Source organism: Haliaeetus albicilla, chromosome 28 (genome assembly GCF_947461875.1).
Source record: "Haliaeetus albicilla chromosome 28, bHalAlb1.1, whole genome shotgun sequence".
NCBI classification, from domain to species: domain Eukaryota; kingdom Metazoa; phylum Chordata; class Aves; order Accipitriformes; family Accipitridae; genus Haliaeetus; species Haliaeetus albicilla.
The window spans coordinates 2,196,324-2,210,581 of NC_091510.1; the positions used below are offsets into that span (position 1 = coordinate 2,196,324).

The 14,258-nt window shown below is 35.5% G+C and overlaps 1 protein-coding gene across 3 annotated transcripts in view; it reads left to right on the forward strand.

The window, feature by feature from the left end:
* The window catches only part of BLTP3B (bridge-like lipid transfer protein family member 3B), a 59,661-nt gene that overhangs the window by 10,527 nt on the left and 34,876 nt on the right, over positions 1-14,258 (forward strand). For 2 of the 3 annotated variants that reach the window (XM_069773338.1, XM_069773339.1), the window contains 4 exons: positions 7,002-7,164; positions 8,261-8,299; positions 11,383-11,474; positions 13,008-13,197. In XM_069773338.1, coding sequence (XP_069629439.1) covers positions 7,002-7,164; positions 8,261-8,299; positions 11,383-11,474; positions 13,008-13,197 — 484 coding nt within the window. Of the gene's footprint in view, positions 1-7,001; positions 7,165-8,240; positions 8,300-11,382; positions 11,475-13,007; positions 13,198-14,258 lie in introns of those variants that run through there. The other variant, XM_069773340.1, reaches the window with a different exon arrangement.

Genomic DNA, 14,258 nt, shown 5'->3' on the forward strand with positions numbered 1-14,258 from the left:
TCATATTTTGTGGTGATATTTAGTACTACCTACCATTCATTTTTTGTACATAGAAGTACTTTAACCTTCATGTATCCCAGACAGTTTTTCACCCTCTCTTATCTTCCAGCTTTATTTCCTAAAAACATACCTTTCACTTAGAACCCAGTAGTTTCCATGAATTGTATCTTCAAATGTTCAGTATTTTGCATCATCAATGAGTTGGCTGTTGCTGCAAAGCCATTTGCTGATGTCTTGGGTTCCTCAGAAGGTCAGTTTTCTGTGGACTTGATGAATGTGACTTTAATGTTATCTGTCAACTTTTACACATTTTAACTCAGCCTGCAGAGCTAAAAGTCATTTACTCCACATCTTACATAAACCATACTTAATGGTTTCTTTCTGGGTGAAATACTACTTCAATACACTGCATTAAAATTAAAATGTCCCTAGGACAGCCAGAATTCACTCAAAGGTTTCTGTTACTTCATAGTTCACCAAGTTTTTCTAGGGCATTACTAAATATACTCAGTGCCTTTGGGTTTCCACGTATCCTTTGGACATAATAGATATTGCTGCTCTTGCAGTCTTCTGACCAATTCCTACTAACCTTAAGCCTTTACTGTATAGTTAATTTTTGTAGCAGTTTTTGTGATGCTTTTTGGTTGATGTTTTTTAAAATACCAAGAGAAGATTTCAGTTGCTTGATTCTAATCTTGTTTCATAGGTCTGAAGGATTAAAATAGACATCTTTTACAGAAGTTTGGGGGTTGTATTTGTTGTTTTTTTTTTTTTTTCCCTGGTCTATCACATCCACGCAAAATTTTCATTAGTGCCTTACCATTTCAATACAGGTCAATCACTTGTTGCATTTGTAAAGTCTGTCTTTGGTCTGTGAGCCGTTCACTTAACGGCAGCTAAATCTTTAATCCTGTATGACTGTAGTCTGTCTCACCTTTTCTCTCCTGTCATACCTGGATCAAGAAGGGAATGCTACTAAGAACTCTTCTGAATGTCATTGTGCTTAATGTTTCTGGTATGTAGAGTTGTTTTTTAATCTAGGGAGTCTGTCTTTTTCTCATCTAGGACTTGCTGCCATCTAAATAGATATATGCATCTTGGTACTTTGGACTTAACTAATGATGTGCTGCCTTGGGGAAAAGTATAGCAATGCTCCTGAACTCAGTATTTGCAGGTGATGTTTTGCTTCTGAGACACTGATACTTCTGGCTGCAGGAAAGAAAATACGAGAGAGGAAATTGTTATGTTGCCTGCAGCATGCTATTTGCTGTGACTTTTTTTTTTTTTCTTATTTAAAGGTGAGAGGGATTTAGATTTTTTTATTATTTTTATTTTTAAGATCAAAACTGCTGTTGAAAATCAGCTTTGATTTGTGGTGTTACACCGGATGAGAGGAAGTCACTTATAACAGTACACACTCTGGTGATCCCAATGCTTTGTTTCTGTGGCAGATTTGACAAAGAGTTAGTTCTGTTCCTCTTCTATTTAAACACAATAGAAGTGGTACAGTGAGCAGAATGATAGTAGACTTCCTTCTCTCTGTTACCTAGAGCTGTGAGAAGCCGATATCTTCTCAGAAACTTAACTGATAAAAAACTGGTTTTCTTGCTTCAGAAATACAGAGTACCTTTGTGATCTGATAACATGGTTCAGCCAGGAACAGGAAAAATACCCAGTTATCTTTCTGTTCCATTTCTGCTGTATTGATGCCGTTGCCAGTGCTTGGTAGGTCATGCTTCCCTTTTTCAGAGCTGTTTGTTTTGAACCGTACATCTTTTTAAGGAGTTCTAGTTCATAATAAGGAGATAAGCAAAACATGTGGCACATACTATGATTTAATAGTCTGTCATGATTAAAGCATACATGCAGGATCAAATCACTGAAGGAAGTTTATTTAAAATCAAGGGAGGCATATGGTAGAGCCAGGTGGAAGAGATTGTATATTGAGTAGATGTGCAAAACAGCTGAGAATCCTGTGTCCATATGCAATCCAGACTTCTGTTATTTCTCTGTTAAATCCAGAGGTTGGAGTTTCTGTTGATGAACTTGACAAGGCATCTGGTATTCTCTCCAAACTTTTGAGGAGCACTACTCTAAGCTTCATATGTGGTCTGTGGCCTTCATTATACAAACCATATACCATAAACCATGTGTTCTCAAGAGAAGTGTTTTCCCCTGTCTTCTCTACTGGTTTTTGGTTGTTTTTTTTGTTTCTAGTTTTACTTCTTGGCCATCTTCTCTGCAAGCATAGTGGAGTGCTCCATTCAGAGCTCCAAGCCTGCATTGTTACGAACAAAACTTAAGAAAATAAATATTTCGGGCAAGGAAAAAAATTAATCTTCTGTGTAGATTTTTAGTTGTTTTAGAGAGAAAAGAATGAAAAGAACAGAACTGTTGTGTTCCTGACAAAATACAATGATCGTAACTTAATACTCTACATACAATTCTTACTACTGCGCTGTTATTGTGCAGTCTTATGCTTTTCACTAAACTCTTAATCTGTTCTCTGTAAATTAAAGTTGAACTGTCTAAGTGCATGGTAGTACTTAGTGTGTGTGTATGTATATATGTACCCAAGGGAGCTATGTCAGGCTGCTTGTGGTATCGATAACTTCATATTTCTGGATTCTTACATTTAAAGTGTAAAATATTCTATAGCATTAATCTACCTCATAGAATTGAGTATTAGCATGAATTTCAATTCAGTTTTATCAGACATAGTAATTCAAACCTCAAATCGTATGTTTTGAGGAAGGAAAGGTAGTTTGTGAAATTGAAGCTAAATCCGTGAAAAGAGTTTTGCTAAGAATATCTTGTGGTGTTAGCAAACCAAGTATGTATTACCTCAATAACAGTGATGTCTTACTGCCACAGCAAAACAGTGTAATGTAAAGCTTTGGTGAACTCAACCATGCCCTTTACTTACATTCCTCTTGCCCTTCCCTTTTACTTTTCTCTGTTCTGTTTTATTCACTTCTTGTACCGAGTAGTGGGTATTAGCACTCGGTCTGTTCCCTAGAAAAGGAACATCAGTCAGGAGTTCATGGGATGTTGTGCAGGGAAAGGGCCCTGTTGTCAAGGCCTCTGCTCCCAGTTTGACCCAGTTTTTAAGGATTAATTAACTCATTCTAAGGAATGAACACCAGGGTGAAAAACAAATGGCAGGAAGGGGGGGAGCTGTTTGCTTGTGCCAAGTAAAAGAGAAGAATGTGTGCATATAATGAAGTTGGTGACGTTGTTAGTTCTGAATAGTTATATGAAAAGCTCATAGAGAATTTTTAAATGGTTTTCCCTGATGAAAGATTTTTAATCATGAAACATTATGACACAATCAAAGATCTATAATTACTACATATTCAGAATTTCATGATTCTACCCTAACTTTATGGGAAGTACCTCTCTGCTTTACATAAAAACGGTATAATAAATATGATAGCCTAATAAGTTCTCAAAGTTCAAGCAATTAAACATTCTAGGTTACAGTAATAAGAGACACAGTAGTTCTTTAGATGTAGAGATAACTTGCCAACCTCCAAAGCCGTGCTGCCTCCTCTTTAGCTTTTGCCTGGCAATAAATATTAGAAAATGTCTCCAACACCAGAATATTTAGAGTAATACTAACATTGAATTTAATAATAAAATTAAAAGTTAATAGCATTAAAATATTAAATTGCAGATTTTATGTGGGTAGCAGTTTTGTCAGTCATGACTACACCAAATCACAGCAAGTTCAGTAGAACTTGCACTAGACACACATTAATGTGTCTGTGGTACATCTTCTCCCCCAGTCTCTGTTGACTGAATGCGAAGCACACCAGAAAGAAAAGTCAAAGCACTCTGGCTCAGTGGGGCATGTCCTGGTTTGATGTACCATGGCATCCTAGAACAATACCATTTGGAGAACTGTGGTTGCCCTAAAGCTTTTTTTTAATTTTTAATTCAAAATGCTGTTCTTTTTGTCATTTGGTTCTTCTTTTAATTTTATGCATGAAGATCTGAATTCTTAGTTAGAATTTACAACGGGTGTGATCACATTGTGTTTTGCAGGGCTAGCTGCCCAAATAGGCCAACTTTTAAGTTAGAGGCTACCGTATAAAACTAGAAGCTTTTGCTATTATATCAAGTAGTATGAAATGGTTCTAAGGTGCTGAAAATATCCAACAGACAAACAAAAGTGTATTCTATGGAACAACTGAGTTTAGAAGGAGCAGGGAACTGGCACAGAAACGTAAAGTGTTGGCATCCTCGGTGGAAAATCAGCTCTGGACAAAGCAGATGGGGTTGTTGTATATTATGAAGTTGCTATGGGTTTTGGGGAAACACCACAGTCTCCTCAGCATCCACTCATCAGTCACATTCCAGCCTGGAAGTGGATTGAAGAGATCTGCTGCTACAGGTGCCTCCACCTGAAATACCTTCTCACAGCTCACCTGTTAAAGAGTTTTTTTCTGTGACTTGAAATGAAGGGTGTAGTCTCACAGGTAGAGATCCTCTTACGTCAGTCTGTGCTGAATGAAGCAGCACTCAGAGTATTTTTTCCTTTCGCTGATTGCAGGACAGGTAACAAATTCAAAGCAGCGCTCTCAGAAAATTACAAAAAAAAGTAGAAAAGGGGGAGAGGGGAAATGATGCTCCTTGTTGAAATTGATTTCCCTGTCTTTCTGCTCCTTGTTGGGAGGGACTGGCTCCTATTTTGTCTGAAGGATGTCGGAAGTAACTCAAGATGGGCTTTGCGGTCTCCATTCTCCTCCTTAATTGTATTTTGGTGTCTTTCTAACTACGAAGTTTGGAAACCCATTCCTGTAGAGCCTCTGGCTTTCACTGTGATGTGTCTGCAGTTGAGATCAAGACGACTGTTAGATCTGCCTCCAAGTTGAGTGGCATTTCTGGTGTGGCATAGCGACGGGGGATTTCTTCCACAGAGCATGAGTCTCAGGAGACTTTGTGTGTGTGTGTAATGGGAGAATATTTTGGCATTCGCTGTATAAATGTGACTTTAAAATAATACCAATTTGTGATTCTTTTGTTGACCCTCATCTAGAAAGTCAAGAGTAAAGAGTTATGATGATGTGACTGAAAACATTCAATGACTGCTTTTTTTTCTTCTAGGAATTTGAATTAGCTGAGTCAGATGAGACTTGGCAATATGATTTCTGAGACAGGAGGCTTTATATTTTGCAGTTACTGATGGGATGTTTTACTGAGGCAGGTTACTCAGCTCTTCTCATTACGCTTTCTTGTTAAAAGGAACAAGGAAGGGTGACCAGAAAATTAAATAATTTTAAGTCCTTTATTCCCCTCATAATGTTTCTAAATGGAGCATTTGGAAGCACATTAGTTGTCAAGGAAAATATATTTTCTAATAGCCTTATCTTAATGTATTTTTAGTACTGAAAGTATTAAAATATTCACGAATCAAAGCTCCTTCCTTCCAGATAACTTATGCCTTGTAAGCAATACAGAAACAATTGCAACACTTCTCTCATAAGAAACTTGTCTAGTACTATTTGCAAATACATCCTGAATAATTTCAGGTACAGTTAAAAAAAATAAACAACTGAACTTTTAATTCTGAGCAAGCTTCTTCCCCTGTGCACCTCCACCCCCAGATGTCTTGATCTTTGAGAGTTCCTCTTAGTGATTAAACTGACAAGTGATGAAGCTCTGTAAGTTTTTGAAGTCTGGCTGAATGTTTCATAGGAGTGGTAAAATGGACGCTTGCATTTTGTCAGGCTAGGTAAATGCATTTCCAAAGCTTACCATCACAAGAATGCACTAAAGCTGTTGGACTGAGAAAATGCCTGCCGTGTTTCAAGCCACACTTGGAAACTGTTAAGAGGAAAAGCTTGCCAGCCTTCTGCACCTTCTTCCACCATCTCCTCCTGAGTATCTGACTTCATAAGGACCTCATAGCTCGGTTAGAAATTGGTCTCTAAGGGGAAGGAAAAGTTGGAGTTGCACCTCCTGGGGTGTTGCTTCGGGGCGATGTTCCATCCTTGTGGACAGACAAACCCCTTTGCGCTCTGCCTGCAGAATATCAGCGTGGGGAGATTTTGGTGGGAAAAGTCACAAAACGTAATGCAAACAGTAGTATTTTCTACTACCTAATCTTGTAAAATTAGACCCCATTCATGAGCAGAAACAATTTTCCATGGCAGAATGGAAGTGTGGTTAAGTATAGCCTATTCTTCAGCTTGTGGTAGATACAATGCTACAGCTGTTGATTTGAGGGTGGAGTACCTATGATTTTTCTCTCACAAGGATGTGAACCATTTGACACAGTCACGTGGATTGTTCTGTGGTATCAGCAAATCATAGCACCTTTGAAGTATAATGAAATTTATTGCACATGTACTCTTTTAAATGGTTACTTTTTTTTTAGCCCTTGTATATCAGATTGACCTTTCATCCAATATTTTATATACACCATGCTGCTATGTGTGTGCATGTATATTTCTAGTTTATGTTATTAAATTCTATGATTAAACCTAATGAATAATGTAAACAAAACTTTTCAAGATTTTAACTTTATATAGAAGGGTACTATTTGTAAGGAGTAGGTTTTTGTTACTCCTCCTGAGTGAATTCTAAGCCACTCCTGCTTGCTCTAAGAATGACAGTATCAGTTGTAGAGGTTTTGGATTTTTTTTTTCTCCTTTTGAAAAACTAAGAAGAGTGAAATAGATTCACTTTTACCTTATATAATTTAAAATAAATTGTTAAATAGTTTGAATCAAGGATTTGTTATTCTCGATGATAGACAAATTAGAAGATGCCTCATAATGTATTTAATTTTGTTTATGTATTTGTAAATGGAGTTAATGAGATGCAAAAATTTAGAGGGACTAAGCAATTCCATGGTACCATTTCTTTTCAGGGTGAAATTGTACCTAAGATGATTTCCTCACCTCCAGACCATTACTTTAAGTCAAATTGTCAGCTATATGTGAGACAGCTGATTGCTTTATATGCGTTTACTTAAGGTGCATGTTTGGTTTTAGGTTCACCAAAAATTTGTCACCTGACAAGATCAACCTGAGCACATTAAAGGGCGAAGGTCAGCTGACCAATTTAGAGCTGGATCAAGAGGTGCTTCAGAACATGCTGGATCTTCCAACATGGCTTGCTATAAACAAAGTCTTTTGCAATAAAGCATCCATTAGGGTGAGTATTTTATTGTGTTGCAATGGTAATTAGCCACATCTTTCTTTTTTCCTTCTGCTTCTGTAAACTTTCAAGCAACTTTGTATTAATAGAAAATTGTGATGTGTGCTTGATAAAATTTTAGAGAAAAACAAAGATGTTACCAGCAATAATTTCTTACTAATTTTTGTTTCTCATGTGATGATGTGAAATACATATGGAAATGTTGAAAATAAGTAGTGATTTTTTAAAATTTTTTTTTTCCTCTCTGAGTAGAATTTATTCCTGCATGTTCTGAAATAGGGGTAGAGGTAAAAGCTTGTATTTGCCCATGGTAATTAGTCTACTATAATTGTTTATTTTTCTCTTTTTTATGTGTTATTTCTTCTCTTTACCCTTCTCTTTCTGTTGCTTTCTTTCTTGTTCCTTTCCTGTTTTGAAAAATATCTTTCTGAGGGATTCTGGTCTCTGTGGGTAATGTGGAAACACTCTAAATCTAGTAGACATTGCTTTTTTGGTCCTTGCGGCTGCTAAGAATTGAAGCAATGTTTATCGTGTCTCCTAGGTTATACTAATATGAGAGTAAGAAATGAAGTTATGGCTTGTTTTTGATAGTAGTTATGATCTGGTCAGATTTTGGCACCTCTTCAGTCTTTTGGGGTTTTTGTTTTGTTTTCCTTAATGGGAGATTGTCCTGATTTTTCTGAATGCAGTGAACTTGGTGCTTTGTTGCAGGCATCCAATTACTTGTAGGCCAACAGAGCAAATGTGGATTTCCTTTCCTTTTAAAGGAAAGAATGTGGAAGACAGTGTTGATTTTCCTGATGCTTGACAACTCAGTATTAGAGACAGATGCTATTTTATTCCTCTGTTTTCTGCTCAGTGATAAGTAGATTAGATTTTGAATTTCTGTTTTTAACACCTAAAATAAATTCGTGTGTGCATAAATTTACTATACAATATTTTTCAGATAAACTTGATATTTTGAAAGGAGTATTATTCTGAGTTCAGGAGTTACAAATATAATTTGTATATATAAAAAGCATTCTAAACAAATGCTTTATTTCACTTTATTTTTGATATTTACTTTGCTTTAGAATAATGTTTTCCCTTGCAGATACCATGGACAAAATTGAAAACACATCCCATCTCTTTGGTGAGTTTTGAGATCAACTCCTAAATATACTCTGTGTAGCAGAATTTATCTCAAATATTTATATAGTTCTCGACCTGACTCTAGAAGTAACCAAAACATTAATGGGCCTTTATTAAATGTCCTCTGGGTAGCGGCAGATCAAGACAAAATGCCTTAATGTTTTTCGTGGTAGGTTTGTTTTCTTAACCTATGGCTTTGGGCATCATCACTATAATGTTTGATTGTTAGCTATTTTCTGTCAAGTTCTTCAGTCTTTACATCTTAATTTGGGTTTACCTGAAGGGTGGTTATTTGTCCAACTAACATTTTTACAGGTTCCTGCCTGTCTTTTGGAGCTATCTTTTCTAAGGATTTTTCTATTCTACATCTGTACTCCACCCAATGATCTCAATTATGGCAGGTTTGATATATGTAACAGTTCAGGGTTTCTGTAACAGCCTAGGATTCAGCCTGGATATAAATAGGATGTAAAATGTGTAAATAGGACTTAGCGACAATTAGAAGTAATGCTAATTCTTGCATTTGTTCTATTTTGTTCATTTTTAAGTATACTAAGAAATGTGGTGGCACCAGATGTGATCTGCTTGATGATGGCTAAACTTTTCTTAATTGTGTTTATTTAGGAATGAATATTCCTTTAACTGTCATGCTTCCCAGTCTTGCGCTGAATTCCTGAATGTGCTTGTAATGCCTTAGTTCTGAATCAGACTTGGGAAAGACATGTTGTTTTAAATACTTGATGCATTTGCTAGTGACCCAGTTGCAATGTACTAATGTCTGTACCGCTTCTTCCTGACACACAGAGCTTAAAGCGTGGTAATGCTGAGGTGAGATGATTCAACCTCTTGACTGTAAGATGCAACTGCCAAATTAGGAAACCGGCTTAAGCTGTGCTATTCTTAAAGATTACATACTTTGACCCATGGTAGCAAGGCCTGATTGTTTGTTTTGCTCCTATTGAACTTATCTTAGCCTCAGAGATTGCCAATATGACTTTCAAAGTCACCTTTTTTACATAAAGCTTTCCTTCAACAAGTGCACTAAATTGATAAAAAAAATTCACTCTTCAATAGTACACTGTACAACAGCCTCTTTGACTTCTAGAGCAAGGTGAATTCAATGGCCTAAATGTCCAACTTCAGCCCTTTATTACATCACTGAACTTCCACTATTTTGTTGGGGATATTTTTGCTACTGAGAGTTCGATTAAATTGGAATAGCATCCTCTGTCTGCATAGCTTAGGAGGTAACTAGAACCCACTTGTCTAGCCAAAGGTACTTTCACTGAGCTGAGTTGCCCTTTCTGAAAATCTGTCTGTTAACATAGTGGCCAATGCTAAGTTATCTTTGCTCATAATCAGTTTTTGTTTCTATATGATAAACAATATAATTTTGAGGAGTGCTTTGGGGACCTAAGGAGGCTGTGCAGCAGTTTTTCCTCTATCAAAGTACAGTAGTTGCCAGTGAGAAAAGAATAGACAGGTATCTACATCCAGGTGTTCTTCATTAACTCCTATTTATATTATGCTAACTCCTTAAATCACTGCACTACTGTTCTTTGCACTAGTCATGTAGTGAAGGAGATTGTTCTGAAGCTCTTAATTTAAGAAACCTTAGAAGAGTGGTCAAACATCTAAAAATGTTAGGATAAACAAGAGAAATCCTGGCTTCCCCCCAACCCCCACTATCCTCAAACTAAGGGATTGTTATTCATTAAGACAGCTGAGAAGATAATTTAAAAATGTCCAAATTTACTGTTAACAGCTAACGCTTCCCTTTAAGCATCAAAATATAGTGAAGTATAAATAAATCTGGACTGGAGAGTTTATGACTTTCTAGGTAGTAGTCAGGGCATTTAATGAGTAAGAGTAGCACAGAAAAAAGTTGTGGAGCAAGTGGATTATGAAGACAGGTGCAATTAACACAATATGATAATAAAGTCCAGTAGGTAGAGCAGGTTGAATCATGAAAAATCTAAAATTGAGGACAGAGTTTTCTAGTGTGCTTTGTCTGACCTAAGAGAGGGTAAATGGAGGAATTTAGAAGGGGTGGTATAAAGTCAGAACTAGACAGGGAAGTAGTATTAGCTGTTGTGTTTTGATGAGCTTCCAATGGGACATGGTTTCAGACCCATAAGCCTTAAATTAAGAGCCTTCCCAGGCTGTATGATAAATTTAGGTCACAAGCATTGTAATGTAAGTTAGGAGATTCTTGGATTTATTCAGTTGCCGGGAATAAGGTTTTGCATTTGGTGTGTTCCCATTCTGTTCACCCCCATGTTAGTATGCATTATTTATATCTATGTGTTATAGTTCTACTATTTAAATATAGCCTTCAGTTAAAATAGGATTTAGGTGTCTCATTCCCTTAATTCCCAGCTTCTTTTGTAAGGGTACCACCTCATGTACAAAGAATACAGTAATAGCATACAATTTTACTATAATATGTTGTGTTGCAAATTATGCTAGAATATATCTTTTTAGAAATTACTTGTTTTACTAGTTCTACTGAAGATGCATATACACAGAATGCATACACACTTATATGTGTATGTATTACATATATTCAGATTTTGTTTTAAAGATGCAGCACAAAACTTCATCTGCTATCACGAATTTTAGTAGACGAGTTTCAGATATTTTCCATTAAAATTTTCTGAACTTACTGAACCATTTAGAAAACTCAGGAGGTATTAAGTATTTCACTGAAAGAACAATTGTATAGGAAGAAAACCGAGATGAGCCCACATTAAATCTTGCCCTTTTTGAAATGGAATTTTTGAAAATGTGTGTGATGGATAAATAATACTCAGGGATCAAGAATTATGTTATCCAATATTTGACTGGGAAGGTCAGTTAGAATTCACAAAACTTAAAAATTTATATGAACAAATTAAAAAATAGATAATTTTGGTACGCTACAAAGGTTTATGGGAAAATTGACATGGTAAGAACTGTTCTGTGTATATTTCAGAAAAAGTTCTCAAGTGATTTTTTTTGTTTGTTTGTTTTTTCTTCATATGTTATATATTTACTTCATTACCTCTTAGGTCTCCAATTTTTTGTTTTGTTTTGTTTTTCAAGTCCTTGGATAAAGTTGTAATGGAAATGAGCACATGTGAAGAGCCACGTGCCCCTAATGGACCCTCTCCTATTGCAACTGCATCTGGACAGAGGTCAGTTATGACACTTACATGTAATTAATTCAAAAAAGTTTAAATTACTCATTTTGAATTAATATCAAACAGTTAGATCCTGGGCAAATTTTCAGAAGTCTGTAGTGTTGCAGCTTGCTATTTCTTTCTCTCCAAAATTTTATTACTTGTAGGTGGAGTTACATATGTATAGCGATAATGGAACTATGCAGACCCAAGCCTGGAGAGAACATCTGAACTATGTATGGAGCTTCCTAGGCACATTTCATATGAGTGCAACTACTGCATCAAAAATTTACCAAGTTTAACTGATGTTAAGTTTTTTGAAAATTAAAGACATTTTGCCTTCAACCTATTTGGAAAATATATATAATATTGGGGTGGGTTTTTTTAAAACTTTATTTTTCCTTTGTTTGGTCTAAAAAACATTATTAAGGGCTATTTGTTAGTGTGGTGTTTTAAAGTTCTATTTCCTTTATTGTATCAGCCAAATCTTACTGAAAGATTTCATGCACAGTATATAGCCCAAAAGTCAAGTAATTTGGTGGGACAATATAGTGTTGCATCAGTGATTTCCATCCCCCCACTCCCCTAGTCACTTCCTTTTTATGGACCCAAAGCATTTTTCAGTGGGCTTAGGGACCCATATACAGAGAAACAAATTTGGTGATACAATTGCTTTTCTTATTTTAACTTTTGCCTAATATGTAGAAGCAGTCCATGGGCCTCTATGTCTCCTAGGGTACAGCTTGAAAATCATTGCCATAGAGATTCTGTGTAGGATGGAAGTTATAAAAAGGAAAAGGAATGACAAACCACATAAAATCTACTTTTCAAAGAAGCAGAAAAAAAAAGGCAAAAAATTTTAGATGTTAAAAGAAGATTTAAAATACAATTTTCCATTCATTAATCTAAAACATTCAGAATGCATAAGATTTTTATTAAAAAATTAATTGCAACTGCTTTATCTTTTTTAATACTAGAATGCATTTGATGTAGAAATGTAACCACGATTTAGGATGCCTGTCTTTTATAGAATGAAACAAAGCAAATACTTTATACTGTTTTGTATACAGGAAAGACACTAGTTTTAATGGGTGGAGTAATTTAGCTTATAGAGATAAATACTAACCAGATTGAAATTGCCAAATAATTGATTTGACATGAGTTACTCCTTATGTATACGTAAAGAGTAGTAAGATTTCTACATAATGCTGTAGACTGTTATTCTTATGTATGTATAATATATAATTTTTTTTAATACATTTATATATATGTATAAAATATTTATCTGGAAAAATTGCATTCATTGTTATACTTAACGGAGATTGATCTTGGTCCAAAATATGTTCTTTAATGACTATTTTGAGATTAGGATCATAGGATGGAAATTCTTGTAAACTAGATCAAGTATATTTAACAAAAATTCATAACTGGAGAATACATCAGGAACTTATTTTATGGTTTGTTTCATGTTGTATTTCAACTGTTTAAATTTATTTTTGTGCCCTTTCATTAGGTGTGTATTTAATATGTTGGCATTTCACTTTTTAGTGAATATGGCTTTGCTGAAAAAGTGGTAGAAGGCATTTCGGTTTCTGTGAACTCCATTATAATAAGGATTGGCGCAAAAGCCTTTAATGCTTCATTTGAACTTTCCCAGCTGAGAATATATAGTGTAAATGCAAACTGGGAACATGCTGACCTCAGATTTACCAGAATACAAGAAGCTCAGCGTGGAGAGGTAAATACTATCTTTTGCTAACTTTTTTCCCTTGTTTTTGTAGTAAAGGAGGAGGAAGTTAAATTGCAACCTTATACAGTCTAGGAAACATGCTGTTACTGGCTATGGAGACATTCTGTGCCCAGTAATTTCAGCTGTCCTCTAGAAACACAAGGATGTAAAAGTGGTAGATGTGAGTCAGATCAAATGTTATGTATCTAGCAGTGGCCAAAATGGATGCTTAGGGAAGAGCAAAGACCAGGGCAAGCATATGTACTGTTCCCTTCTTATGTTCTCCAAGCTTGTGATCATTTTAAAATGAAAAATGGACCAGACTTGAAGAGTACTGAAAAAACCCAGGAATAGTATATTAAGTGTGGAAGGATAAGGCATTGTGCTGGGGGTTTTTATTATTTTTAAAGCTTTAACTGGTTATTTATTTGCTTGTGAGGGTTTGCCTAATAAGGATTTTTTTTTCTTTAAGCAGTTTTAACTGAATTTTAGTCAAGTTCCTATGCAAGAATTAAATATTTTTCTTGGAATAACTAAATCATACATATACAAAAAAGTAATAGCAGTAAAGTGCATACTTTTCTACTGTCTGGGAGAACTTAACATGGAAGTCCTAGATTGGTGTATACCATTCTTTTGCTTTCTGCCATGTAACCAAAGTAAAATGCATACTGAGTGCAAGGTTGATTCTAAATGCTGTATGTTGTATTGAGAAAGACTTATTTTAGCATGCACCTGGCCTTGGATAAATAAGTGTGTCAAATTTTGCCCATGTTTGCCCATTTAAAGATGATTATTCCAGAACAAAGACTTTACTGAGAGTTAAGGAGTCAGGTAATTGCTTTTTATGTAGTGAAAGAAATGCCAAGAGAATGTTAGGTAAAAATACCCCCACAATAACAAGTTGAAAACTATTTTTCTGACAGTTTGTCTTTCCTGGAGCTTATCTGTATGCTAATGCTCCTGAGTCAATGAAATCTCACGAGGAAGAAGTTTGACTAGATGGAATTTTGTATTGCCGTATTTTTTGATTTTGTGCTTTTTAGGAAGAATTTTATTCTGAATAATCG